A 26,943-nucleotide genomic window follows, 5' to 3' on the forward strand; every position below is an offset into this window, starting at 1 on the left:
CAGCTGGATTCTATTAACTGATTAAGTGACTTCTAAAAGCAGTTGACTGCACTGGATTTTATTTAGAGGTTTTAGGTTGAATACTTTTGCACCTTTTTTAAATTTTTATTTGATAAAATTTTTGAAAACCATGTATCATTTTCATTCCATTTCACACTTATGCAATACCTTGTGTTTGTTTATCACTTAAAAAAAATATTCCTCATAATAAATGATTAAATACCCTTTGAATAAATAAACCAGATGAAATGAGCACACAGGATTTCAGAACTGAATCTTTTATTTTGAACTGCACTGACTGCTAAATGTTCACCTTGTACAAGAAACAAATACAAATACTCACGCTAAAAACAAACAAAAACAAAACCAAGAAACAAACAAACAAACAAAATAAGAGTCATACTGTTGACCGGTGACCGGTTCTGCACTAGCGTCGCTCTAACGGCAGTTCTGCTGCTGCTGCTGTCTCTCAGAACCCTGACCTTCATCATCACCCCAACAAACAACAGAACAGAACAGAGAAAGAGCAGAGAGTGAGAAAGAGAGAGAGAGAGAGAAAGGAAGGAAGGAGTAAAAGAAAGGCTGGAGAATTACATCAGACTACGGGAGGAGGAGGAACGATCAGCTAGGCCATACAAATCTACCAGGACTGCAAAAACTCTTAATATTCTTATTTTTTTTATCCAAACACCCAAAACTGTGATGTCTGCATTATAAAAATACCACAATGGGGAAGAGAGGAAGAGGAGTAGGAAGGGATGAGGAAGAGGAGGAGAGTAAACAGTCAGACTACCTCAATTCATCTTTACTTTTTTTCTTTAAAACATTTTTTTTCCATGTTTTTTTTTTTTCGCACACAAAATTTCAGGGAAAAAAAGAAAAAGAAAACATTGTCTGCAAAAAAGTGTGTTTTTTTTTTCCTGAGTCATTGTGGAATGAAGTTAGCATTTAACACTTTAACCCTTTCCTGTTCTTCGTTCTCATGTCCAACGGTGGAAAAAAATCAACAAACAACCCACAACAATCTGAATTAACAAACTAAAAAAAAAGACAAAAAAAAAAACAAAGGAAAAAAAGGACTAAAATAAAACAAAAAACTAAAATGTGTCTGAAAACAAGCACTAAAAAAACAAAGCAAAAAAAAAAAAAAACAGTGGGTGAAACAAACCAACGTCCAGCAGAACTGAAGAAATGTCCTTGTTTTTTTGTTCAAAAATTCAATGGAAGTTGATTTAACAGTCCTGGAATCGTTGTGAAGGTCAACAGGTCAATTCCCGGCTGATTTGCTGCACACTAAGCACTTAAAGACGCCCCACTAACGAGTCCATTAATGAAGAAAAAGCTTTGGAAATCTTCTGATGGAGCATCACAACACGAGGAGGATCTCCAGAGCTGTCTGCTTCGTATCTTCAGGGTTAACTGAAGAGTCCAGAACAGTTCAGAAGTACTGCGGTACTGCTGATCAGGAAGAGCATCCGACCATCACGTCTTCACTCTGTCCGAGAGCTGGTGCGATACGGTCAGGCTGTGGATATTTCCAGGTTAAGTTTTTTTTTTGGTCAATATTTGGCCACCACACACCCCATGTTAACCTCCAGCCTGGGCGTTCACTCCTTAGCCAGATTCGACGGGTTAAATGGATAAATGGATGGATAAGTGGATGGGTGTGGTCAGGATCGATCGCTGATTCGTCATCTGTGTTGTCCTCCATTTTTTTTCCTCGTCCGATAAATATATATATATATATATAATATAGATATGTTTATAACCACGTCTCACTTCATTTCATTCGGTCACTCTGAAGAAAAAGGGCCTAAAATAAGAATTAGAGTAAAAAAAAAAAAAAAATTCAAACAAACAAAAAACAAAACACTTCAAACTAACAGAGAACTAAGGAGAAAGTGGGTGTGGTTTATGAAGGGGGGGTGGCTTTGGGGAAAAAGAGGGGTGGTAATCCAGTAATCGAGTTGAGATATCAAGTCATATTTGAGTTTGAGTTTCTCAGAGCTCTCGCACTTGAGGATGGACAAACGGGTCGTCCAATGCGGCGTGGGTTGGGGGTGGGGCTTTGTTTCTTCCAAACATGTCCCGGCCACACCCATTTCCCACCACTACATTTTAAAATAAAGTAAAAGGAAAAAAAGACAAAAGTTGAGTATAAAGTTTTCTTTGAAGCAGTCCCGAGAGATGAGCTGCAGTGTGTGTGTATGCAGATGTGTGTGTGTGTGTAGATGTGTGTGTGTGTGTGTGTATGCAGATGTGTGTATCATAGTCTCTTGGTCCCAGAAGGTTGTTGATTTCATTGGAAGGATGCTAGGATATTCGGCTGCCAGTAAGTGTTTGTAAGTTTGTGCGTTTGTATAGATGTGTGGGTGTGTGGTTGTGCACTTGTCTATGGATGTGTGTGTGTGTGTGTGTGTGTGCTACATGAGTGTGTAGATATGTGTATTAGACCCTATATGTATGTGTGTAAGTGTGTGTGTGTGTGTGAGATGCTATTGCTCGGTGAGGTGTTCTCTGCTCTCTCCATGTTTGGATGGTTGGTTGGGGGAGGGGGCTTGGGAGGGGTGTGTTCCCGATGGTAGTGTGTGGGGTACAGGGACCCCACCCGGCACCATGCCCTCTAGCGCTCCTGGGAGACCCCCCGGCGCCACCCCAACCATGCCTGGTGGAAACCTAAACAAACAAAGATCCATCAAAATTAGAGATGTTCAGAGTGGAACATATAAGTAGTCTAAATGGGCGGGGCTAAACTTCTGTAAGCTGAATGGCTGGGGCTACACTGATTGCTGTAGGTTAAATGGGTGGGGCTACACAATTGCTGTAGGCTAAATGGGTGTGGCTAAATTTTAGGGTGAATGGGCGGGGCTACACTGCTGAAGGATAAATGGCTGGGGCTAAACTGCTGTATTATTAATGGGTGTGGCTAAAGGGAGGGCTTTAGGATGAATGGGTGGAGCAACACTGCTGTAGCTTTTAGATTCTTTGGCCCGTTTTTCTGCGCTAGAAATGTGCACTCTCTCCGCTTTTAGACTCTTTGTAAAGTACTGTATGATGAATGAGTGGGGCAAAACAAAGGGCTGTAGGATAAATGGGTGGAGCTAAAGTGCTGTGTGATGAATGGGTGGGGCTAAACGGAGAGCAGTAGGATAAATTGGTGTGACTAAACTGCTGATTCATGAATGGCTGGGTTGAAACAAAGTGCTGTAGGATAAATGGGTGGAGCTAACATGCTGAATGTACAGATTGCTTAAGGATGAATGGGTGGGGCTAAACTGCTGTTATACTAATGGGTGGGGCTAAACAGAAAGCTTTAGGATGAATGGGTGGAGCTACATTGCTGTATGATGAATGGATGGGGCTAAACAGAAAGCTGCAGGATAAATTGATGGGACTAAAAAGTTGAATAATGAATTGCCGTGGCGAAACCAAGTGCTGTAGGATGAATGGGTGGAGCTAAAGTGCTGATTGATGAACAGGTGGGGCTAAGCGGTTTGCTGTAGGATGAACGGGTGGAGCAAACTTTCTGTAGGATGAATGTGTGGAGCTAAACTGCTGTTGGCTAACCTCTAAGGAATTCTGCTCAATTCTGTGGGCAAGTTTTTTAATGGGAATCGACTGTATATAACATCAAAGTGCCTCCACAGACAAAGAAATCAAAGCAGACATGCAGAACAAAGAGCAGATAGACATGAAGAAATGATAAATAATAAAAGGAAAACGGAAAGCTGAGTATTATATATAATACAATAATGTATATGGTACCTGGAATATAGCTCTATGGGATTATTAGTGATAGGTCTATAACTCTGTATAGGGTTAAATAAACCTATACACACATTATTGTTTGGTGTATAGCTCTAGAGGAAGATAAGGAAGGGTCAGAGAGAGTGTGATCGACAGTGAGAGGGGTCTAAGTGGACAGTTTGACCGTGTTTAACAGTATTTACCTGCTGCTGATTTAGGCATTGATTTTGTCAGGGTGGGCACCAGTAGTGATGGCCTGCATGGTCTGGTTCACTTGGCTGAGAGAGAGAATCAGAGGTGGGGGGGGGTTGGGTCTGGGTCACTGATCTTATTGTGGATTACAGTTACAGCTTCTTCGAAACATTATATATATATATATATATATATATATATATATATATATATATATATATATATATACACAGTATATATATATATATATATATATATATATATATATATATATTCATATACTTAATAATAGACCCCTAAATTTACATTGGTGGTTGCTAAGGTGTTGTAGTAGTATAAATACTGGTTCCTAAGGAGTTGCTAGTTGATCGCTAATGTGTTGTTATACTTTATCTGTTATTTATTCATTGTATTTGTAAAAGCTGCTTGTTGGTTAATAAGATGTAAGTTGTTGGTAATGTGGTTGCTAAGGTTTTCTGCATACTGGCTAAAAATTGGATTTCACAATCATTTGACCAAATGGTTTCATAAATTGAGAGAGCCTAGAGCCCAGGAGGACTACAAGACGGATGCAGAGCTATCAACTGGTAGGGAACGGGTAGGGACTGGGGGCCATGGGGGGGATGCAGTGGCCCTAACAATTCATAAAGAGGGTCTCCAACTAAAGAATTTTGAGAACCACTCTTCTGTATGTTCTCAGTTAATATGCTTTCATTGCTATAATTCTAACTTTCTAATTCTAATTTTGCGCTCATTTATGCAGGTTTACAAAAACCTCAACCTGGCAACCCTGCCTAAGCTTCCTGTTTTGTAAGGAAGGAGGAGGTGGGGCACACAACTCTCTCCAGTGTTTTGAATTCTTGATGTCATTTAGTACATACTGTCCCTTTAAATATCAGAACTGGAGCCTGTACATATGTAAAAAAAAAAAAAAAAGACTGTGGCAATTCTGGGACTGAACAAATCTCTAACATTGAGGGAATGAGGTGATGCACAACAAACAAGCATTAAAACACAGACTTACAATAATTATAACGATAAACACAGAGTTATAATAAACACAGCTGTAAAACATCATGCTGAGATGAAAATGTTATGCAAAAGAAAAGCGGCAGCCAAGGTTACGCATGTTTCCGTGGAGGTTAGAGAGTTTGTGGGTGGATGTTGTTTAGAAGTGGTTTACCTGTAGGCGGCACCATTAAGCTCGGGGTGAACACCTGGCTGGTCCATCACGCCCCAGGCTGCTGTCGTAACAAAAAACTCCTTATTCACACAGTTTCTTAGACTGTCCGGGATCCGGCCTATGAGAGACAGAGAGAAAAAGAGAGAGAGAAACAGGTTTATTATTGTCTATTACTCAAAGTGTCTAAAAGTATTAATATAATTTTAAAAAATATATTTTATTAATATATTCTTAATAAAATAATAAATAGTAAGTGGGGAGCATTCAACAACGCATTGAAAATTATTGTGCAAGTTTAATTTCTTAAGTCAGGAGTCGTTAAGTAGGAATCCAATTTTATTGAACAAACCTCCCAATAATAACAGTAATAACAATTTTACATTATTATGCAGGCCACAGGTTTTCAGCAATATGGGAAAGAAAAAAATATCTCTCTGCTGCTATAAAAAGCATGGAAAAGTTATGAAAACATTAGATATTTCACAAAAACTGTGTATAAGTGTGATCATTATACTGTGAAGAGATTTGTGAACAGTGCATTTTAAATTTTAAATTTGAAAAAAAAAAAACAGTTATCATTGGGAGGTTTGTTCAATAAAATTGGATATATACTCAAGGAGTCATGACTTGGAAATTGTACTGACTGTCAGGAAAATCTGAGAAAATATAATTATAATTTGGAACAAAGTGTATGTGAGAGTTAAAGCTTGAGTGGTAACTGGTTTTGCTTATTATCAACCAATCATGAACTATCAGTGAGTAATCTAGCTTAGAAAAACAGTTTGCACATCAGCTTGCAGGCCAGTTGTTAGCGTAGCAACAAACACATTGTAAAGGCCAGCTGCTGTGTCCGATAGCATTGGTTTTTATTTATTTATTTATTTGTAATCAAATGAGTCTGGCTGTTAGCATCGGGGCTAACCCGCTATTCTAGACTTTATAACACAGGTTCAGAATAACCATCTGCAGACCTGCATATAATGTACATGTCACAGCAAATACCAAAGCTTACTCTATCTAACAATAAACAACTATCACTAAATAATCCTGCTCAGGAAAACAGCTAAAATACACTATTTTACAGAAAAAAATGAACTACCAGTTTAACTGCATAGCAGCCATCCAGTGAATGCATATCAGGCTGTGACTACTGAAGTAATTAAAAGTAGTTGAAATTTCAGTCATAAAATCATCTAGTGAAAATCTCATACCATTGCAACCCTAGTGTGAGAGAGAGAGTGTGTGTGTGTGTGTGTATACCAGTGATAGCTCTGCGGATCTCTGTAGCTGCTGCTTCTCTCATCTCCAGAGACGCCTGCTCGCTGTACCAGGCTGTGTGTGGTGTACAGATCAGATTAGGGGCATCCTTCAGAGGACCCTGCGCAAAACTACACACACAAACACACATGTTATAACACAATACACTATAATGTATAATTATATATATATAATGTATAATTGGCGGAAATTACTACTGAAAACAAAAATTCCAGAGCAGAGTTTGTTTTAATGCTAATTTATAAATTATTTATTATAAATTATTTATGTGACAAAAAAAGGTGAAACAAGTACATGAGTTCTAGGCTCCACAGATACCACAGAAGACCTTCAGAGATCTTGTGGAGTCAGAGCTGTTTTAGGGCGTTTTCATACCAGCATTATTTGGTCTGGTTAAAACGGGCTCTGGTTCATTTTAGTCCCCTAATGCGGTTAAACTAAGTAGGTGTGAAAGCAGTAATTGCATTCGGGTGCGGATCAAAACAATCAAATAGAGACAAACTCTGGAGCGGTTTGCTTGTGGTGAGAATGTGATCCGGTCTCAATCTGACCCAGCTATCATATATATTGCATGTATTTGAGCTAAACTGCTGACAAGACACAGTTTAATCTGATATTTTAGCCATATATCACTAATTACCACAGCTATAAACAAACGCTCTCTCTGCGGTCCATGCTGTTTACACGCCCGGTCTGTGCTGCGTTCACTGTAAAAACACTGTGCTTGAAAGCCCTGAAACACAGAATCTTCTCGCTATATTTACTTTCTTGCTCCTGTGTTAGACAGCTCTGACCAATCAGAGGAGAGTGTGTGCTCGCGTGGTTTATTGGTGCGCATTTTGCTGTGTTTAGGTTTGTGCCTGTGTGAAACTAAACCAAACACAGGGAGAAAACGCTTAATGACATAAAGTAAATGACATCATCAACTGATCCGGACCATAGAAACCAACCACAGGTGTGAAAATGCCCTTAGAAACATTTCGGATACCAACATTTTTGAAGTTTTTTCGGGTCCCAAATTTTTTTGGTGACAAAAATTTTTTGGGTCCGAAAATTTTTGGAGACGAAGTTTTTCGGGTACCAAATTTGTTGGTGAAAAAATCTTTTCGGGTACCAAAATGTTTGGAGACCAAGTTTTTTCGGGTCCCAATTTTTTTTGGTGACAAAATTTTTTCGGGTATGAAAATTTTTGGAGACAAAGTTTTTTCGGGTCCCAATTTTTTTGGGTCACAAAGTTTTTTTCGGGTGCTATGTTCTGAACTTGTGTGTACGTGTAAGCGAGTGTAAAACCAACCTGAAAGGTTCTGTCTCGTGGACGTCGAGCGCAGCTCCACGTATTCTTCCCTCCTTCAGAGCCTGAGCCAACGCCTTCTCATCCACCAGCCCTCCTCGAGCTGTGTTCACCAGGAACGCCCCCTGCCGCATCTACACACACACAATTTTACACACCTTTTTACTTCAGCACTGCATAAATATTCACCAACATGTCAAAGGTCATTGATCAGAAACTAGTATCATGTCTCATGGCATTTGGAAGCTGTCCACTGTGGAAGGTAATGCCTTCTGTGATGTATTCCTGGTACGATCCTGACCCTGTTGATCTAGGAATATTAAATACCTGTGCAATTGCAGAAATATAATGCCCAGTTCCAACTACCTTAATTCACCTGGCCTTGCCAAGAGCATGCTGGCCAGTGTTCTGCCTCACTCACAAGATAACTCCTCACAACGTACACAGATGCGGGCATTTCCAACCATCCACTGAGCTACAGGTGCTGATATGACGAGAAGTATTTCCACGAGGAGAGATGTAGAAATATTTTAATTAACACAGTGGTGAAAAGACTCACATTTTATTTGGATTTTATTAGTTTTTCTCCTAAAATTTGTTTTTACTCAGTAAATAAACACCTACTGCCTAGATACTAGATAACGAGATTTTAATATACCAGGAGAGTCAAAAGTCACAGGACGCCTTTTTATTTAATAAACGAAAACAAATGAAACAAAATGAAAACATGATGTATCTAAATACCCCTCCCTGCAAGAGACTATAATGAATAATATTAATAATGCAGTTCTTCTCCATCACCTATAGGGGGCAGTGCAGGCTAGCAGCTGAAAGAAGGATTCCACATCACTGGCTTTCTCTCCCAGACTAAGAGACACACACACACACACACACACACACACACACACACACACACACACACACACACGGCTCCCTGCTGTGCTCTGAGTGTGTGTGTTAGCTGTACCCGTGGGCTGGTGCTAATTGTATTTGACAGAGCAAAGGAGTGAATTTGTTTCCAGATTTACTGAGCTTAAGATACAGAATCTCTCTCTCTCTCTCTCTCTCTCTCTCCCTCTCTCTCTCTCTCTCTCTCTCTCTCTCTCTCTCTCACACACACACACACACACACACACACACACACACACACACATACACACACTTACGCAGAGAGAGAGAGACATAGAGAGAGAGAGAGAGAGAGAAAGAGAGATAGAGAAACCTTGTGTGGGTGGCGTCTAAGTAACCAAAACTCTTTTTCTTTAAAAAAACAAAACAAACAAACACTTTTGAGTGCCGTGTGCCCCATAAAATTTCATTTTAAATAAGAAAGCACAACCAGAATTAATACACATGGCGAAAAGATTTTAAATTAAATGCCCTTATAGTCTGAAAAATATGGTAAGCCTAGCTCACAGCATAAGTCTTTACTCACTTTTACAGTACTTATTCATTTGCTTTATTAATTTCCACTAAGTGACTTCATTAATGGTTAAATATTAATATTTGAGATTAGAACAGTTAATTTGTTATCATTTTAAGCATGTAAACAAATTAACATTAATGAACTTATCATTAATGTGAATTTATTAACATGCTTAAACTGGAAAAACATCAAATATTAACTGCTTTTATACTTACATTTTAACCTGATTAATACCAAATGTATTCATTTGGATTCATTAACATTATTAATGCACACTGATGTGTGTAAATGTGTGAGTATACCTGTTTTATGGTAAAGTCGTTGATCAGGTGGTGGTTGTGTTCGTTTAGGTTGCAGTGTAGGGACACGCAGTCGCTCTGGTACAGCAGGTCCTGCAGGGTGTAAACCCTCTGTACGCCGAGCGAGCGCTCCAGCCCGTCCTGCAGGTACGGGTCATAGAACAGCACGTTGAACCCGAACACCTTCGCCCGGACCGCCACCGCCTGCCCGGACCGCCCTGACATCCACAACATAACACAAGCAATTACAATGTTGCCCTCACTTTTATTATACATTATTTCTTTACTTATACTGTGTGAATGCATGGAAGGAAAATTAATATTTCAAATGTATAATGAATATGTGTACATTTATATTATAATGATGGGAATAGGGGAGGAGTAAATATTAATAATTTCACCAAAGACCCACAGCGTGCACAAACACTGCTAACAAAATAATACTACAATTATAATAATTTACATTTGGGAGATTATACAAAAGTTAAATCACTGTGTTAAATCAATGTTTTTTTTGTGAGTTTTATTTGACAAAATCATATAACACAAACTTAACAGACTGGTTTCTCTTACACATAGATTTTATAAGAAATAGAAATAAGAATAAGAATAAAAAATAAAAATAAAACTTTTCTAGGTCTTATATAGTGCAAACAATAAGTGCAAACCACAACCAGTCATATTAAGCCTATGGTTTGTGTTGGGCTAGTAATGACAGAACGTATCTCCTAGATACCCAGCATTATTTAGTATGTCCAGTCGGACGCGCTGGCTAAGGCTAACTCTCCCAGGAATCCAGAGGCAGCGCGAGTTAGGAAATAAACTTTAGTGGCTTTTAGATTCTGCATTACCTCCTCTCTCTGTCTTTCATCCCTCTCTCATCCCCCTTCGCCCATGCGAGTGTTCGTGTGTGCAGGCGCGAGTGTGTGTGTGCAGCTTTACAGATCAGCCATTGGCCACTACTGATGTCTAAATATCGGCATTGGCCATGAAAAAACCCATATTGGTCAATCACTAGTGTAAAGACAGAAGAGTAGAGGCTGTTACTAAAATTAACCAGTACCCCTGTTTGTATGTGTGTGTGTGTGTGTGTGTGTATCTGTATGTTCTGACCGAAGCCAATCAGTCCGAGTGTTTCTCCTCTGATCCTTGCGGCTCCTGATGCCACCTCTCTGATTTGCTCCACGCTCTGGACCCGCGTGCCCTCCCGGAGAGCCTGGTACAGCCATGTGTTCCGGCGGTACAGGTTCAGGATGTGACACAGTGTTGAGTCCGCCGTCTCCTCCACCGCCGCTGATGGAATATTACACACTGCAATACCTGTAACACAAACACACACACAGTTATGAATTAGAGAACAAGCAACAAAGCCAATTATTATGCAAAGGTAGGGGGCGCTCTACAATGCCCTATAATGTTGATATAATTCACACACTCAATCTGACAGACTGTAATACATTACATACAGTGTGGGGTTGCTCCACAATGTTCATGTGTTCATGTGTCACTATAATGTCGTTTTAAATAATAAAATGTGGCAGTTTTTACTATTATTATGTGGCAGGATTTAAAATTCTAGACAACTAATATGCTTCACTTTATAGGAAGCAATAAAAAGGCACTCCTGCAGTCTAAAGAGTTTTTGGAGATTTATAGATTTATCTTTAACTTCATAATAAATGGAAGCCCACATGAACAAGCTCTCTATAAAATGGGGTTTATATATGCAGCGTTAGTCATTTTTTTACGCTACTCTATTTGTTCTGTGTTGTATCTGTTGAGAAATTAGATTAGAATTTGAATTTTTATTTTGGAACAGCTGTACCCACACAGCTTGTTTATAGTCGCTGTAGAGAAGAACTGCCATAAGAATAGAACTCTCTAAAGCAGATAAACAAACATAAACCTACTGGTACCCTAAACTCTACTGCCAGATGTGGGCTAGAGGGGCATAACGCCCTGGAGCAGTGGAACTGTGATCTCTGAAATGATGGAGTTTCGTTAAGTTCTTTTGGATGGGATGGATTTGAGGAGTTTGGGATAAGGTAGGGTGGTGATCATCCAACTTCCTGACCTCACTAAATCTAATCAAATCCCTACAGCAATGCTTTCTAACAGAATTTAGTAGAAGGTCTTTTCTGATAAGTGCAGACAGTGAGAAGTCGTACCGAGTTCTCCTGCTGCTTTGATGTCGATGTTGTCGTAGCCGCTGCCGATGCGGATGATGATACGTAGGGCTTTGAACTTCTCCAGGTCTTCCCGGGTCAGGGTGATGGTGTGATACATCATGGCTCCGACTGCTTCATTCAGCACCTGCAAACACAGACCCCACACACTTAGAACCACACAGAACTGGTTATTACAGCTGATTTTTTTTTACAGGCCTTCCATCATCCCAGCAGCTTAACCAACTTTCCAATTTTGTAAGTATGTTTGTATATACATTTGAACATATGTTCTCATTAATATTTGCTCTTTATTTGTACTAGAAACTACAAAAAAAGTGTTTGGCCTTCACAAACACCTGACACAAGAGTGAAGGAAAAGCAGTGAAGAAGGGATCAGCACCTCTAGAACTCCTTTAAAGCAGTTGGAGTACCATTCCAGCTTCTACCTTATGAAGTTGACTGAAAGAATCAGCCAATAGTGGATAAAGTTGGAATCAAAGCAAAAGGAGCTACTTTGAAGAATCTAAAGTAAAAAAAAACATATTTTTATATACTTAATAATTGCATAAGGTTCCCTTCATAGTTTTGGGGATTTCAATATTAATCTACATTGTAGAGAATAAATAAAAGTAAGAAAAAACATTCAGTGAGAGGGCTGTGTCTTAACGTTTGTCTGGAACTGTATAAATTACTGTGATTAATCACAATTATACCACAGTTAGTTCTGACAATGTGATTGGCTGAAAGGCGTTTTATGAGTGACATTATTAGCTGATAATGCACTGTAACCAAAGCTCTCCATGTTTTACTCCACCACATACAGGTAACCTAGCAAAGATGCAGCGCATACAAACCAAATGCGATGTCAATGTACACCACTGGGAGCCGCTGGATCTCATTGGCCGAGTAAATTTAATAGTTTTCATAGTTCCTAGTCAACTACTTAAAAAAGTAATATATTAATAATATATTAGTATTATATTAAAATAATACATATTAATACATGCATATTTTGCGAGAGGCACAATAATATCATCATCATCATCATATAAATCATAACCCTCAGTCACTACTGTTGCTTTCCAAATGCACTGCAAAAAACTCCAGCAGATGTATTTTTTATTTATTTATTTTTTTTACACACAACTCTCTTTCCAGTGAAGTTTGACGGGTTTCTGATGTGAATGGTGTGTCCTTCACATCAGAAGGACACACCATCTAAGAATTCTAATTCTAAGTTTTTAATTGTTTATGTGTTACGGTCAAATTTTAATGATACCAGCACACAGTTGTTGCCCATATCACCATTACCATGTTGGCCCATCAGTGTGAGGACATTTAGCCCTTCATAAAATCAGCAGCCTAATAAAACACACACACAGAAACAGACACACCCCACCTATCCATATTTTCCAATCTAAATCCAGCAGCTATTACTCTGGTAAATATTACTCTCGCGTCTCGCTCGCCTGCTCCATCCCATCATCCCTATCTCTCTCTTTCTATCTCTCTATCTCGCCCTTGCTCCATCCTCACGCCTCTTTATGACGGCCTGGTTTAATTTGGGACGGTTTAATAACACGGAGACGAGGACAGGGTCCTGATATCAACAGCATCAGTGCAGTTAACAGTTAGCGGTTAGCAGTTAGCATCTCTTTGTCCTCCATTCGCTCCCGATGACCCTGCGTCTGACTGCATTTTGAGCAATAACACAGCGCTGCTGATGCTAACGCTATAGCTAGATAATTACAGCACCACGCGCCAGACCGAGCCGCCCTCCATCAGAGGAGGAGCAGACGCTCTTGTATTAAAATCACTTCAGAGAGCAAAGAAACAATCAGCATTTACACTCTTACAAATAAACCTGCTGCAGTACCGGTTCTCTGAGTGATGCCACAGACCAGTGGTTCACAACAGTGATGGTCTAGAGGGATATAAATCCCCCCAGCATTGAGTGGGGGCAATATATTGTTCCAGAAATAATTGCATTTCATGCCAATAATATAATGAAAATATAATAGCTGTAATTTATATATTTATACATTACTGTTAAAGAGCAATAAAGAGGAAGAGGAATATTCAGACACTGGAACTGCAATATAAAAAATATTTAAATCCCAAATAAATAAATAAATAAATAAATAAAAATAAAATACTATTTGTAATTTGTAAACAGAAAACTATCTAATTCATGTATACACAATTTAATAGTGTAATAATACAATTGTGTTCTATCCAATATGTTTGCTCAGTGAAATCAAATCCTCAGAACTCTAGTCTTCTCTGGGCAATAGACATGGTTACTGTATTTTTCGCACTATAAGGCATACTTAAAATCCTTTAATTTTGCCAAAAATCATCAGTGCGTCTTATAATCCGCTGTGCCTTATGTGTGATATTTACCAGTCAGGTTGTAAGGAGCAGTAAAATCACTTTGCTGAAGTACATAGTTATACAGGAGTTTTAGTTTAGTTCTCCAGAATCAGGGCTGGAGTAGCATTAGCATTAGTTGCTTAGCGCTAGCTCTTTTGCCATTCAGAGGTGAGTATCATTCGTCTGTAGCCTGCTGCTAACCCTGACTAGCCCTCCTGGAGCAGAATTAGCATTACCCACTAACCATGCTAAGCGCTAGCGATTAGCCACTAATGCTAATGTCCAATCCTAGTGCTGGAGAAACTCGGGAATCTAAGCTTACTGTAAATAAACAGAAGCACTTTACTCACCCAAATAAACAGTTTTCAGGAGAGAAATCTGTGTAGATTAACATCCAGTGCCAAACACTTTGAAAAAAAGTGTTTTTTTTAAAGAATTACAGTTATGTTTATTTAGCTTAGCTTTAGTTAACGTAACAGTGTCCCATAATGTGCCTTATAATCCTGTGCAACTTATGTATTACCAGAAAATACACAAGAAAATAGACGTTCATTTATAGTGTGCCTTAAGGTGCAATTTTTTTTTTCTTTATTTAAAAAAAACAAAACAAAACAACAAATTAACTTTATAACTATATTAAGTAAAGGATCAGTGCAACTTTTAATAGTTCTGTTTTTTTTTTGTTGTTTTTTTGGGGGGCTGTTTGAGGATAAATAAAAAAATAAAATAAAATTGGGTGTAAAACTTGAGCTTTCACTTAAAATGCTCAGCATAGTGTCAGTTTATAGATAAAGCCCCAGCTGTCAACTAAAAGAACCAACCTTTAACTAAAAGAACCAATCTATAGCTTTATCTTTAGCTTCCTAGATATAGCATTGTAGTACAGTGGTATATCTGAGGGTACAATCCATCCACTTCTATTACAAGAACACATCAAATAATTGGGTAACTATTAATTAATTTATTTATTTGTCCTTAAATTCAGGCTGTAAATAGCATAATACAAAACTGTACTACTGTACTAAATGAAAAAAAAAAACTATTAAACTATTTAGTTTACACCAAATTTCCTATGTTTAAATTTAGCCTCAAACAGTCAGATGAATTAATCTGATAAACATTACACTGACTAATGAGGATCTTTAATTCAATTATCATAATTGTCTTTATCTTAGTGCTTAGTGTGAGTGTACCTTTTCGTGAATCTCCTGTGTGGACTGAGCGTCGCAGAACGCCACGGTTGCCAGATCCTTCAGGATGGGCATCTCCACTGTACAGTCGCGGCCGTCCAACAGCGCCACCAGGGGGCGAGGGTGCAACGAGGGGCCGTTCATGATCTGAGGCCTGATACCTGCAGAGACAGAGAAAGGAAGAGAGGAAGAAAATTATTAATCAGATCATTAATTCAGGGCACTGGTAGATATGAGGATTGGGGAATCTGCAATAGTTAGAAAATGTAATAGTTCTTTTACACCTTTTCTTGTTTGATCAAGACTTTTAGGGTGTTTTTTTTTTTTTTTAACACGTGTCTTTGTTACGTTGTATATATTTGATCAGGTTGATTAGATTTGGTTCCACTGGAGTTGAGTGAGCGGTCTAAAAAACTTTACTGCATCCTGTTGTAAGTAGCTACATGGGCAAAGTTTCTCTAAACTTAATATTAATTTCAAGGGGTGTTGTGACGATTTCTAGCTCTCTGGCAGAATCCGACTCCCCTTCGCTTACAGATGTGCTCCACAGTAACATGAGTGTAAAAGATTCTCAGATTCCTTTGATCTCTATTTATAAATAAGGATTAATCTACTGTTATAGTTAGTAAATTAATTCCCAGTCTAAGTGTTGGTGTACGAACGCCAAGGGGACAACACCAATCAGCACAACACCAATTTTTTTTACCCTCTAGTTTGTTTAAAGAATGACTCAACTTCCTGTAACTGGTCTAAAAATCTGAACCATTTAGAAAAGTGCTTTTACACCGTAGAGAAACTGGACCTATCAATAGATCCTTACTGAGAGCACCTCTTTTGGTGGGAACAAACTCTGGTCCTTTGGACCAGACCATGGTTAGCAGGCCCTTTCACATCTACTATTTTGATTTGGACCAAGCTAAAAAGTAGGGGTGTGCCATATCATATCACAATATTAAAACATAAACTGTTTTAATACTGTGAATGATATTATACCCTGAAATATCGTGCCATATCACCCACCCCTAATTGTCACACCAGGGTACTACTTTTTTGCTGTTTTTAGCTACAGAAAAAAATCACACTGTTTTCATATCTCATTATATATCTACTAGACACAGATTATATCTGTCAAGAATAATTTATTTTACTTTAATCCTGGATATATGAAGAGATATTTGGAGTGCATTATTAGTATCATGACATTCTGTAAAAACTCTGATAAAATTCTTGTATTTTTTAATATCTCAGTTTGGGCTGTGCCATATCATACTGTATGTTATAATAACATGCAATAACAAGTTTCATTTTGCTGCAGTAGTGTATTCTTTAAAAAAAAAAAAATGGTGTTTTGTCATATCGTTAAGAGTATCGTTATCGCAAAAGTTTCATGAAATATCGTAATTTTATTTTAGGGCCATATCGCCCACCTCTGCTGAAAAGTCTGAAGTCCAAATCCACAGAAGGTACGCGTGAAAGCGCCCTTAGACTACATTTGGTCTGATCAAAAGAGGTGGTCTTTATCCAGATTAACTGAACCATGATCATTCATTTGCAGCGTGAAAACACCTTTTTGGATGGGTTTTATTTAATTTCAATCAAATTCCAGGAATTTGAGGCAGTCTATCTTAACCCATTAAACAACAGAAGAAGAAAAAGTATGTGTGCGATGTTGTGCCAAACTGAGATTTGCCTTACCATGCAAGTGTGCCATTCAGCAATATGGGTACAACAGATTACAATCATGACTGATTCCTGTATCTACTGTAACTGTAGATTAACTCTTTTATTTTTACACAGTAATAAGATAAATCGGAGGAAAGTGTGTTGCACTTATTCTGCCGACTTATTCGGTACAACACCTGAAAAGGCATATCCCTGAACTGACAACATTCTACAAGCCAATCAGTGTGCAGTACAGGGAGATTCTGCTCGTGTAGGTGATGATCAGAATGAGGTTCTAAAGGTTCTAAAGTTCTTTAGAGATTTTTTTTATCTTGAAGTTTCATACATCCAGTCATTATAAAACATTAGATTATGGCTGAAGAGTATTAGAAGAAACTGCCACTGCAATGTACATTTTACTGCAACATATATTGCAAAATTAAAAGAAACAGGATTTTTTAACAGTACACAATGATCCAACATGTCCTTTTATTTTATTAAAATACTCTCCATGTTTCCAAGACTAAAGTAAAATAAATGATCAATGAAACAGGGTAGATATAGTATGTCTCTGGTTTGGTTATATAGCAGCAAAAGAGCTAAACTTACAATGCTAAAAACTAAATAGTATGCAGTCCTACATCAAATAATAAAGTGAAACATGTGTTGAGCTATTTTTCTGTTCACACTGGATATCCAAACACTACAGACTATAATTAAAAACGAAAAAAAAAAAAAAAAAAAAAAAGAATATCTGCTCGAGTCCTAGGGCTGTGCACTAGCAATAACTTGATAATAAGATATGTCTCACAATACAGGAGTTATGTTTCAATATGTTACAATACATTATGATACTGTACGCAAGGTGATTTATTGTTTTTCTATAAAGAAAATTTTAGAAAAAAAAACTGTTTATAAAATCTGAGTGAAAGAAATCTAAACTAATAATTAAATATTGATACTGTGTTTTTAAACATCAATACAGTCACAGTAAAATCACAGCAGGATGCAAAATCGATGCAAAATCAAGTGCAGTCACATATATATATTTTAAAGTATACTTAACATGAAAAATACAAACTTTCAACTATAATTAATATGTACCTAAATACATACTGAATGTACTGTTTTGGAACAACTTTAAAGACTATATATATTCTCTATCAACACAACGTTTCATTTAAAGCATATTGTTTAATACATTTTACAATAGTACATTTTATGAAAATACAGACAAAGTATATTTAATGTGTATTTTGATAAAGCATATTAAATTGAAAATGTATTTGTAGTATTTTTTTTTACCTAATTTGAACATACTTTACATGCTCTTAAGTATACTTCATTCATAAGGGAGGGAGAAAAGGAGAGAGAGAGAGACAGAGAGAGAGAGAAAGAGAGAGAGAGAGAGAGAGAGAGAGAGAGAGAGAGAGAGAGAGTGAGAGAGAGAAAATCCCTTCACTCAGTAAGTCAATGAATAAGTCAGAGTGAATCAATAAATGCTATGCAACACACACACACACACACACACACACACACACACACACAGTACAGTATGAAGGCACTCTAGGACATTTTCACTCCGTATTTAATTTAAGATGAATACGCAGCATAAAGGCACTCTAGGATCAGTTTACTTCATAAAGTCATTTTAAGATCAGTTCACAGTATAAAGGTACTCTAGGATCAGTTCACTCCATATAGTCATTCGAGGATCAGTTCACTTCATACTGCTACCCTAGAATTAGTTCACATAAAACATAAAACACACATAATACCACCACCACACATAGTACTGTGATGAAACAGACTCCAAAATTAACCCATCATTCCACAGAAACCCAGAAACCACAAGACTAAGCGAATGAGTGCAAAAGACAGAGAGAAAGAACATGAGAGAAAACGAGTGACAGACAACGATAGAGTCTATTACTGTTTGAGTTTCATTCAGAGTGAAACGAGTGCAGCTTTAATTGTAATGATGTGGGTTTAACACAACCACACACACACACACTCAGTGAGCTGTTTGTTGTTGCAAATATGTGTGTACAGATGTATGTGTACAGATGAATGTACAGGTGTGTATGTGTACAGATGTATGTACAGGTGTGTATGTGTACAGATATGTGTACAGGTGTATGTGTGTGTACAGATGTATGTGTACTAGTGTATGTGTACAGATGTGTGTACAGGTGTGTATGTGTACAGGAGTGTGTACAGGTGTGTGTACAGATGTGCACCGGGATTGTTTTTATTCTGCAGTAATTAGCCTGTAACAGTGTTTAACTCCAGTAATATGGAAACATCTCTCTCTCCTACTGGGAAGCCCCAGCATGTCGACAGCTGTGCACAATTGGTATATTCACCAGTGTACTATCATACATACAAATAAACAACTAAACAACACACTGAGATTGCTGTGCACGTGAGCGCTCTTTGGATGAAGATGTGTTCCCAGTAACTGCCCACTATCTCTTTTATCCCAATTTTTCTCTCTTTCCCCATCACTAGTGATCGTCAGTTATCGCCTCTTTTCTAACTGTTGCTGATGCAGCATTGCCGAGTACTATCACAGTGCACTCTGAGAAAAGCGCAGTGACTTGGTTCTGATACATCAGCTCACAGACGCATTGTGCTGATCTACATCACCCTTTGGAGTGATATGGGGAGAGAGCGCCATCTACCCTCCTAGAGAGAGCAAGGCCAATTGTGCTCTCTTAGGGCTCCAGTAGCTGATGGCAAACTACACGAACCTAGCATCTAGTTTAACAAATCAGCACCCAACACGCAGCACCCAACACCTGTGCAGGTGTTAGCTCTCCTGGATGAAGGCCAGTGTTCCCAGTTTCTGTCCAGTACCTAGTTTTTTAACCAATTAGTGCCCAACACACAGTGCCCAACACGCTTGACTTAACTTCCAGCACCCAACACAAAGCACCCTACATCAAGCACCCTACCTCCAGCGCCCAACAAGCTGGACTTAACCTCCAGCATCCATCATCCAGCACCAAACACGCAGTGGCAAACACGCAGGACATTACCTCTAGCGCCTGACATCCACCGCCTGACATCCAGCGCCCGACACCCAGCGCCCGACACCCAGCGCCCGACACCCAGCGCCCGACACCCAGCGCCCGACACCCAGCGCCCGACACCCAGCGCCAGACACCCAGCGCTCAACACCCAGTGCCAAACATCCAGTGCCAAACATCCAGTTCCCAACACCCAGCGCCAAATACCCAGATTTCAACACGAAACATCAAACATGCAGGACCTAACCTCTAGCGCCCAATATCCAGCGTCCGACATTCTGTGGCAAATAAGCAGTGCCCAACATCTAGCGCCCAACACACACTTTCCTTAGAATTTCAATATATTTTACACACAATTACAGAACATATTAAATAATTACTGCTACTACTACCACTACTATTGCTACTTCTAATAAAATTACTACTCATAAAAATAACAAAAGTGAAGGTTAAGAAATACACACACAAACATACAAAAACACACACACACACACAGTCCTACACCACGTATCCAGTTTTTTCTTTCTTGTAACAGCTGTCTCAGGTTACCTAGCAACTACAAGCCACAGTTGCCCGGTGACTATCCATGATAACAGGTTGGCCAGGGATGCAGTTGCCACGCCAACCAGCACTACCACATTAACCACTGCTATAAAATAAACTCTGATTAAAAACATATAAACTAAATAATAGTTAATTAATGGCTCACTTATTACGCAACTTGCTACATGATCTAGTATAAACATATTAACCACATGTTAACCACACAACCAAACAGTAAGACCATATTTGCCCTTCCTAATGACATAAATGTTAACATGTCTAAATTATATAATAAAGCTCAGTGTATATTAAATTTCCTAAATTAAAGGGTTATTATTTCCTAAATTAAAGGGTTAAAGTGTAGCTCAATAGCTTAGACACAATTCAACTAAGTGAAATAAACACATACTGGACTGATTAAAATGCATACAGGGCATTAAATGAATCCATAACCTCATACCCAGGACTTCAAAATTGCAAACACTGCTCCATAAAACACATACAGGACCCCATCAAATAGATAAATACAGATGTTTAAAATACATACAACGCAATCATGGCTTAATGTTAATAGAAATGGGCTTGAGGCTAAGACCCTGTAATGTGATTGGCTGAGAGGCATTCTATAAGTGCCATTATCAGCAGGTTATGCACTGTAACTGAAGCTCTACATGTATTACTTCTCTACATACAGGTAACCAGGCAACAAGGCAGCGCTTACAAGCCAAACAGTGCAGCAATGGAACTTTAACTTGCGCAGTGTTTACATTCAAACAAAATAATGCTCTCTCTCATTCTCTTTAACTCAAAAACTTTTAATGAACAGCGTTAATAGAACTATGGAATAGTCATAATAACAAATTGCTTAATTATCAATTATATACATTCTTGCACCTACAAATCGTTTAATATTTGTCTCTACAAACTCTGTCAAGATTTACTTACTCCTTCTGCTCATGCACTCACTTTCTTCTCACCATTAACTCACAATGCAGATAATCCTTCCTTTAACACACACACACACACACAAACACACACACACACACACACACACACACAAACACACAAACACACACACACAAACACACACACACAAACACACACACACAAACACACACACACACACACACACACACACACACACAAAGACACACACAGTGACACTTACACAGAGCCAGAGTGCAAACAGATGTTAAAATGTTCTGAGCAGCATGTGTGTGAGTGTGTGTGTGTGTGTGTGTTAGGGTTAGCACAGTGTACTCTGGTGTGTCTCTAACTGGTCCTCAGGGACCCCTCACCACTTAGTCGGCATCTCCCTCCCAGTGTACTCATAGTTGGGGTTTCAGAATTAGTGAGAGAATGTAGTCAGTCAACTAGGGGGCGCTGTGGACTGAAGTACAGCTAAAAAGCAGATAGTTGTACCATTGCTGATACAGATGTGTGAATTAGCATAAAAAATAAACACACAGCTTGTGTATAGTCCCTTCAGAGAAATACTGCCAACAGAATAGGACACTGAAACAGATATGAGCAACAATATGAGCCTATTGACACCGTGCTTACTTACGTCAGGCTCCCAGCATCGATCTGTGGAGCAGTGGAACTGTTTTCTCTGGAATAATGAAGCTCATGCTAATACTTTTGGATGGAATGAGATGGAATTGTGATCATCCAACACCCTGACCTGACACTTGTTGCCAAATTGAATCAAATCCTCATAGCAATGATCTAGACCAAAGTCTAGTAGACATCCCTCTCTATATGAAAAATACCCACACAACTTCAGGAATGAGATGTCCCATGTGATGAAGTGCCCCTTATCAATACTGAGAGATCTCCAGAAAAAAACACACACAAAAAAAAACAAACTATATGGGTAGTTTTGGACAAATGACCTTAAAAAAGAAAAATGCGTGAAGGCAGGGAAATCCTTTTGAGTTTTAAATTTATATTTTCACCAGTGCAAGAAAAACAAACAAACAAACAAACAAAAGAAAACAAAGAGCCTCTCATCAAAGGTATAAGACTAAAAAAAGTCATAAAAGCCATAAAAAATCTTAAGCTCTCCCAACCTCTATTTTAGGTAAGTATTCCTACTCTAAGCCCCTCCCCCAAATCTACAATGATTGACAACAGGTAAGTTATATAATGAGAAAACACACAAAAAAGCTACAATTAACAAAGAATATGGGCAAAGGTAAAATCAAACAAATTCCAAATGTTCTACAAAACCTCATTAGTACATTAGCACATATACACAATTAATAATGCACATGTTCCCTTTCCTTTCTTTCATGTTCTTTAGACCCCTCCCCTTCTACAGAGGATGAACTCACCCAGGTAAGTATGAGTCAAGAGCTAACCCACTGGTTTCCTTTTAGAACTTTACAGGTAACTAGATGGTCATGTGTAGGGGTACCATGCATCATTACATCCCATTCATCTGTACCCACTATCAGTCCTCACTCTAACACCCATAATTCAACTCACTCACAAGAGAACACCTCACAACATATACAGATGTGGGCATCCTCTAGGGTGGGGCTGCAACTAATGATCATTTGGGTAGTCGACTAATCTGATGATTATTTTTTTTATTTTATTTATTTTATTATTTTTCTGCCATGTCCTCCATCAATAAAAACAATAGAAACAGCTGAACATGAGATTTAAAAGGCATTTAAATGTCTAGATATTGTTTAAACATGGAAAGTACTAATATTTAGTGATTAAATATGTAATCTGTTGAGTTTGTGCACTTTTGGAGACACTCAGTGATTGAGTGATTTATTTACCCATCTCCTATTGTGTTTATGTCCCCAGCACTTTGTGTAATGTGGTACTGTTACAAAGTAATGATTAGTCGATAGCACTGCAACTAATGATTATTTTGGTAGTCGACTAATCTGTCGATTAGTTTTCCGATTATTCAGTTATTATTTTTGCTATGTCCTCTATCTCTGCTTGCTGTGGTTATGGCTCCTGTTTCTAGCTTTTTTATAATTGACATTGTCGAATATAACGACTAATCGTTACAGCCCTATTAGTCGACAGATAATTTGTAGTTGACACTCTCGTTTATATCGACCAATCGTTACAGCCCTATTAGTCGACAGTTAAATTTGTAGTTGACACTCTCGTTTATATCGACCAATCGTTACAGCCCTATTAGTCGACAGTTAAATTAGTAGTAGTCATTGTCGATTATAACGACTAATCGCTGCAGCCCTATTAGTCGACAGTTAAATTTGTAGTTGACATTGTCGATTATATCGACTAATCGTTGCAGCCCTATTAGTTGACAGTTAAATTTGTAGTTGATATTGTCGATTATAACGACTAATCTTTACAGCCCTATTAGTCGACAGTTAAATTTGTAGTTGACACTCTCGTTTATATCGACCAATGGTTACAGCCCTATTAGTCGACAGTTAAATTTGTAGTTGATATTGTCAAATATAATGACTAATCATTGCAGCCCTATTAGTCGACAGTTAAATTTGTAGTTGACATTGTCGATTATATCGACTAATCGTTGCAGCCCTATTAGTTGACAGTTAAATTTTTAGTTGACATTGTCGATTATATCGACTAATGGTTACAGCCCTATTAGTCGACAGTTAAATTTGTAGTTGATATTGTCGATTATAACGACTAATCTTTACAGCCCTATTAGTCGACAGTTAAATTTGTAGTTGACACTCTCGTTTATATCGACCAATGGTTACAGCCCTATTAGTCGACAGTTAAATTTGTAGTTGATATTGTCGATTATAACGACTAATCTTTACAGCCCTATTAGTCGACAGTTAAATTTGTAGTTGACATTGTCGATTATATCGACTAATCGTTGCAGTCCTACCCTGGGGTAAGTCTTCATGATTAATTGACATACTGTTTTCCCATGACCTTTGTCACCTCAGCGTATGTATGCATAAATGTATGTATATCGTCACCATCAAAAAATCTGTGATATATTACATACAGACAGAGAAAGAGAGAGAGAAAGAGAGAGAGAGAAAGAAAGAGGATAACAGAGGTCCAGCTGCAGGTGGGCTCCAGATGTGCAGTGTTCTACACTCCTGGCTCTCTCTCCGCCTCTACTGTGGGACACAATCCATCTGACCTGGCAGAGACACTACAGCATAACAACCCAAGAGCTATATAATATCCCAGCATGCAGCAGAGCTACATTGGAACAAAGTGGTCCCCAGTATGCAGCAGGCTTTGTCCAAAAGACACAGTAAGTCCCAGTATGCAGCTGAAATACAGTGGGCGCCAGTATGCAGAACTACAACAAGGAATCCTTGCCATACAGATAAAATAAGCCCAAGCATGCAGACAAAACTCTACAACTATAGAGATACAGTACAGTACAGCTAAACCACAGTTTACTCCAGTATCCAGAAGTCACGGGTATAAAGTTATAGTGAACTGCATGCAATAAATGCCTTGTACCCTAGTGTACCCTAGCATGCAGTAGATTTACATTAAACTCCAGTATGCAGCAGAACTTTGTGGGCCCCAGAATGCAGCAGAGATTTAGCAGACCCCAGTAAGCAGCAGATTTACAGTGTAAACCACATATTTAACAGAACTTTGTGGGCCCCAGAATGCAGCAGAGATTCAGTAGGCCCCAGTATGCAGCAGATTTACAGTGTAAACCAGGTATTTAACAGAACTTTGTGGGCCCCAGAATGCAGCAGAGATTCAGTAGGCCCCAGTATGCAGCAGATTTACAGTGTAAACCAGGTATTTAACAGAAATGATATTCAAACTCACATTTAGGGGCCTGGTAAAAGAAGAACTCCTCACTCTGTTAGCCACATGCAGACCACAGTGATCACAGACCACCAAAATGCAGAAGCAGTCAGGCTCGTCTGAAAGCCACTTAGCTCAATGAATTCCAGCATTTCCTGCTTCTGTTTAAAAGTCGTAACTTTATACACGCTCCCTCACTCTTTTAGACACAGCACCACCAGGATAAGAAGAAAGCCTCTCGTTAACTGGAACACAGGCCGTAAACAGCGAGGGGGAGGAGTTACAGATTCACTAATGGGCTAATAAACGAACCGCACTCCAGAACACAACAGTCCAATCAGCGCAGTTAGCGCAGAGAGTCTGGCCTGCTTTTACTGAAACTCGGCGCTGATCAACAGATCCGAACTCTAAAGAGCAGTGATTCAAAACGGCACAGCGAGAGATAATGAGAATAATACCCAACAATATTTTTCACAGAAATTCAATCAGAAGACAGGAACAACATTGAACAAGAGCATCAGCTCATTTTATATACCAACATTCTGTTTCAAGTCATCTTCTCAGAATCAGGAATTCAAGAGAAAATACTTATTTTGGTTTGATATAAACAGAAACAGGAAACAGTATTCCATATCACTTTCTCCAGCTGATTAGAACTGTGTGTGTATATAAGCATGGATGGCATGGTAACCTTCTCTTCTCTTCTATAGACATAAGCCCGAAAAATGTTTGCCAGATTGTCAAATTGGCTGTCACAGCCAAGACTAGAGGCACAAATGGTTACCAACTTTACCCATCTTTTCATACCTGGTATATTAAATGCGTTTTCCTTACTGCTAAGGGGATTTCTCAGTATAATATCTACTGGAGGTGTGGCTGCCACCAGCATCACTGTATCCATCAGCTTGTAGATTGTGGCGTACTTAGCTCTAACCCATGCAAATGGTGGATGATGTGGTATCAAAGTAATTTTTTCCCCCAAGTATACCCAGTTTGACCGGTAATTTCAAGAGTAAAAGCACAGTTTTTTTTTTATCACCAAACCATTTACCTTTACATCAAATTACAGTACCTGACCAGTTTAACATGCAAGCAGCATACTAATGTATGCTAACATAAAACTTGCCAAAAAAAAATACAAAGAGCTTTATACAGAGCATCAGTGAATGTGACTCATAGCATAATAACACCCCCACATGATCAATAATAGTATGGTTAACTACCTAGTTAGCTATCTGACAGCTCGACTACAACTCAGCTACTCCATGTAATACAGAGGGTCTGTTCAGCCAAGAATGTCAATAACTTAAATCCTTAAGGTGTCGTTCTGCTAAAATCCACTTTTTCATGTTCTTTTCTTTGTGAAATACTATAGGTCTCTCTGAGTTGTATATGAATGCTGCATATGAAACTGTTCCTTAGCCTCCAATGTCTGCAGTAGCTAGAATAAAAAAAAAAAAAAAAATTCATATAAACGATTCAATCAGGAAAATCACCCATGTCTACATTAACTCGTAAATTAGTATTCATGGCCTCGCCCACCTTGGCTCACGACCTTCCACAGTCAGAGCAGAAGCCATGTAGCAACGTCATCTCGACAGACAGAAGGTAACAGCGTTAGGAACAGCGTGGCAGTTCGTTCCTGTGTAATTTGTGCAAATTACACATCAGTGTCATATGCTTTGCTCAATAATTCAGAGCTAAGGAACAAATGGTTAGAATTTGTCTGTGGAACACCACCAGCGAAGTACGATTGAAATAGGTAGGTGTATTTTTAGAACAGTTCTGTTTACACTAG

At 38.5% G+C, this 26,943-nt stretch overlaps 1 protein-coding gene across 3 annotated transcripts in view; it reads right to left on the reverse strand.

Annotated features, from left to right (window-relative positions):
- Positions 1-262: 262 nt before the first annotated feature.
- The window catches only part of LOC103043993 (C-terminal-binding protein 2), a 126,087-nt gene continuing 99,406 nt past the window's right edge, over positions 263-26,943 (reverse strand). For all 3 annotated transcript variants that reach the window (XM_022666037.2, XM_022666038.2, XM_022666039.2), the window contains 8 exons: positions 15,151-15,308; positions 11,585-11,729; positions 10,530-10,736; positions 9,420-9,634; positions 7,695-7,825; positions 6,383-6,510; positions 5,123-5,240; positions 263-2,676 (listed from right to left, as the gene is read on the reverse strand). In XM_022666037.2, the coding sequence (XP_022521758.1) occupies positions 2,496-2,676; positions 5,123-5,240; positions 6,383-6,510; positions 7,695-7,825; positions 9,420-9,634; positions 10,530-10,736; positions 11,585-11,729; positions 15,151-15,308 (1,283 nt within the window). In that variant the 3' untranslated portion in view covers positions 263-2,495. The remainder of the gene's footprint in view (positions 2,677-5,122; positions 5,241-6,382; positions 6,511-7,694; positions 7,826-9,419; positions 9,635-10,529; positions 10,737-11,584; positions 11,730-15,150; positions 15,309-26,943) is intronic.

This window comes from Astyanax mexicanus, chromosome 15, assembly GCF_023375975.1.
Source record: "Astyanax mexicanus isolate ESR-SI-001 chromosome 15, AstMex3_surface, whole genome shotgun sequence".
NCBI classification, from domain to species: domain Eukaryota; kingdom Metazoa; phylum Chordata; class Actinopteri; order Characiformes; family Acestrorhamphidae; genus Astyanax; species Astyanax mexicanus.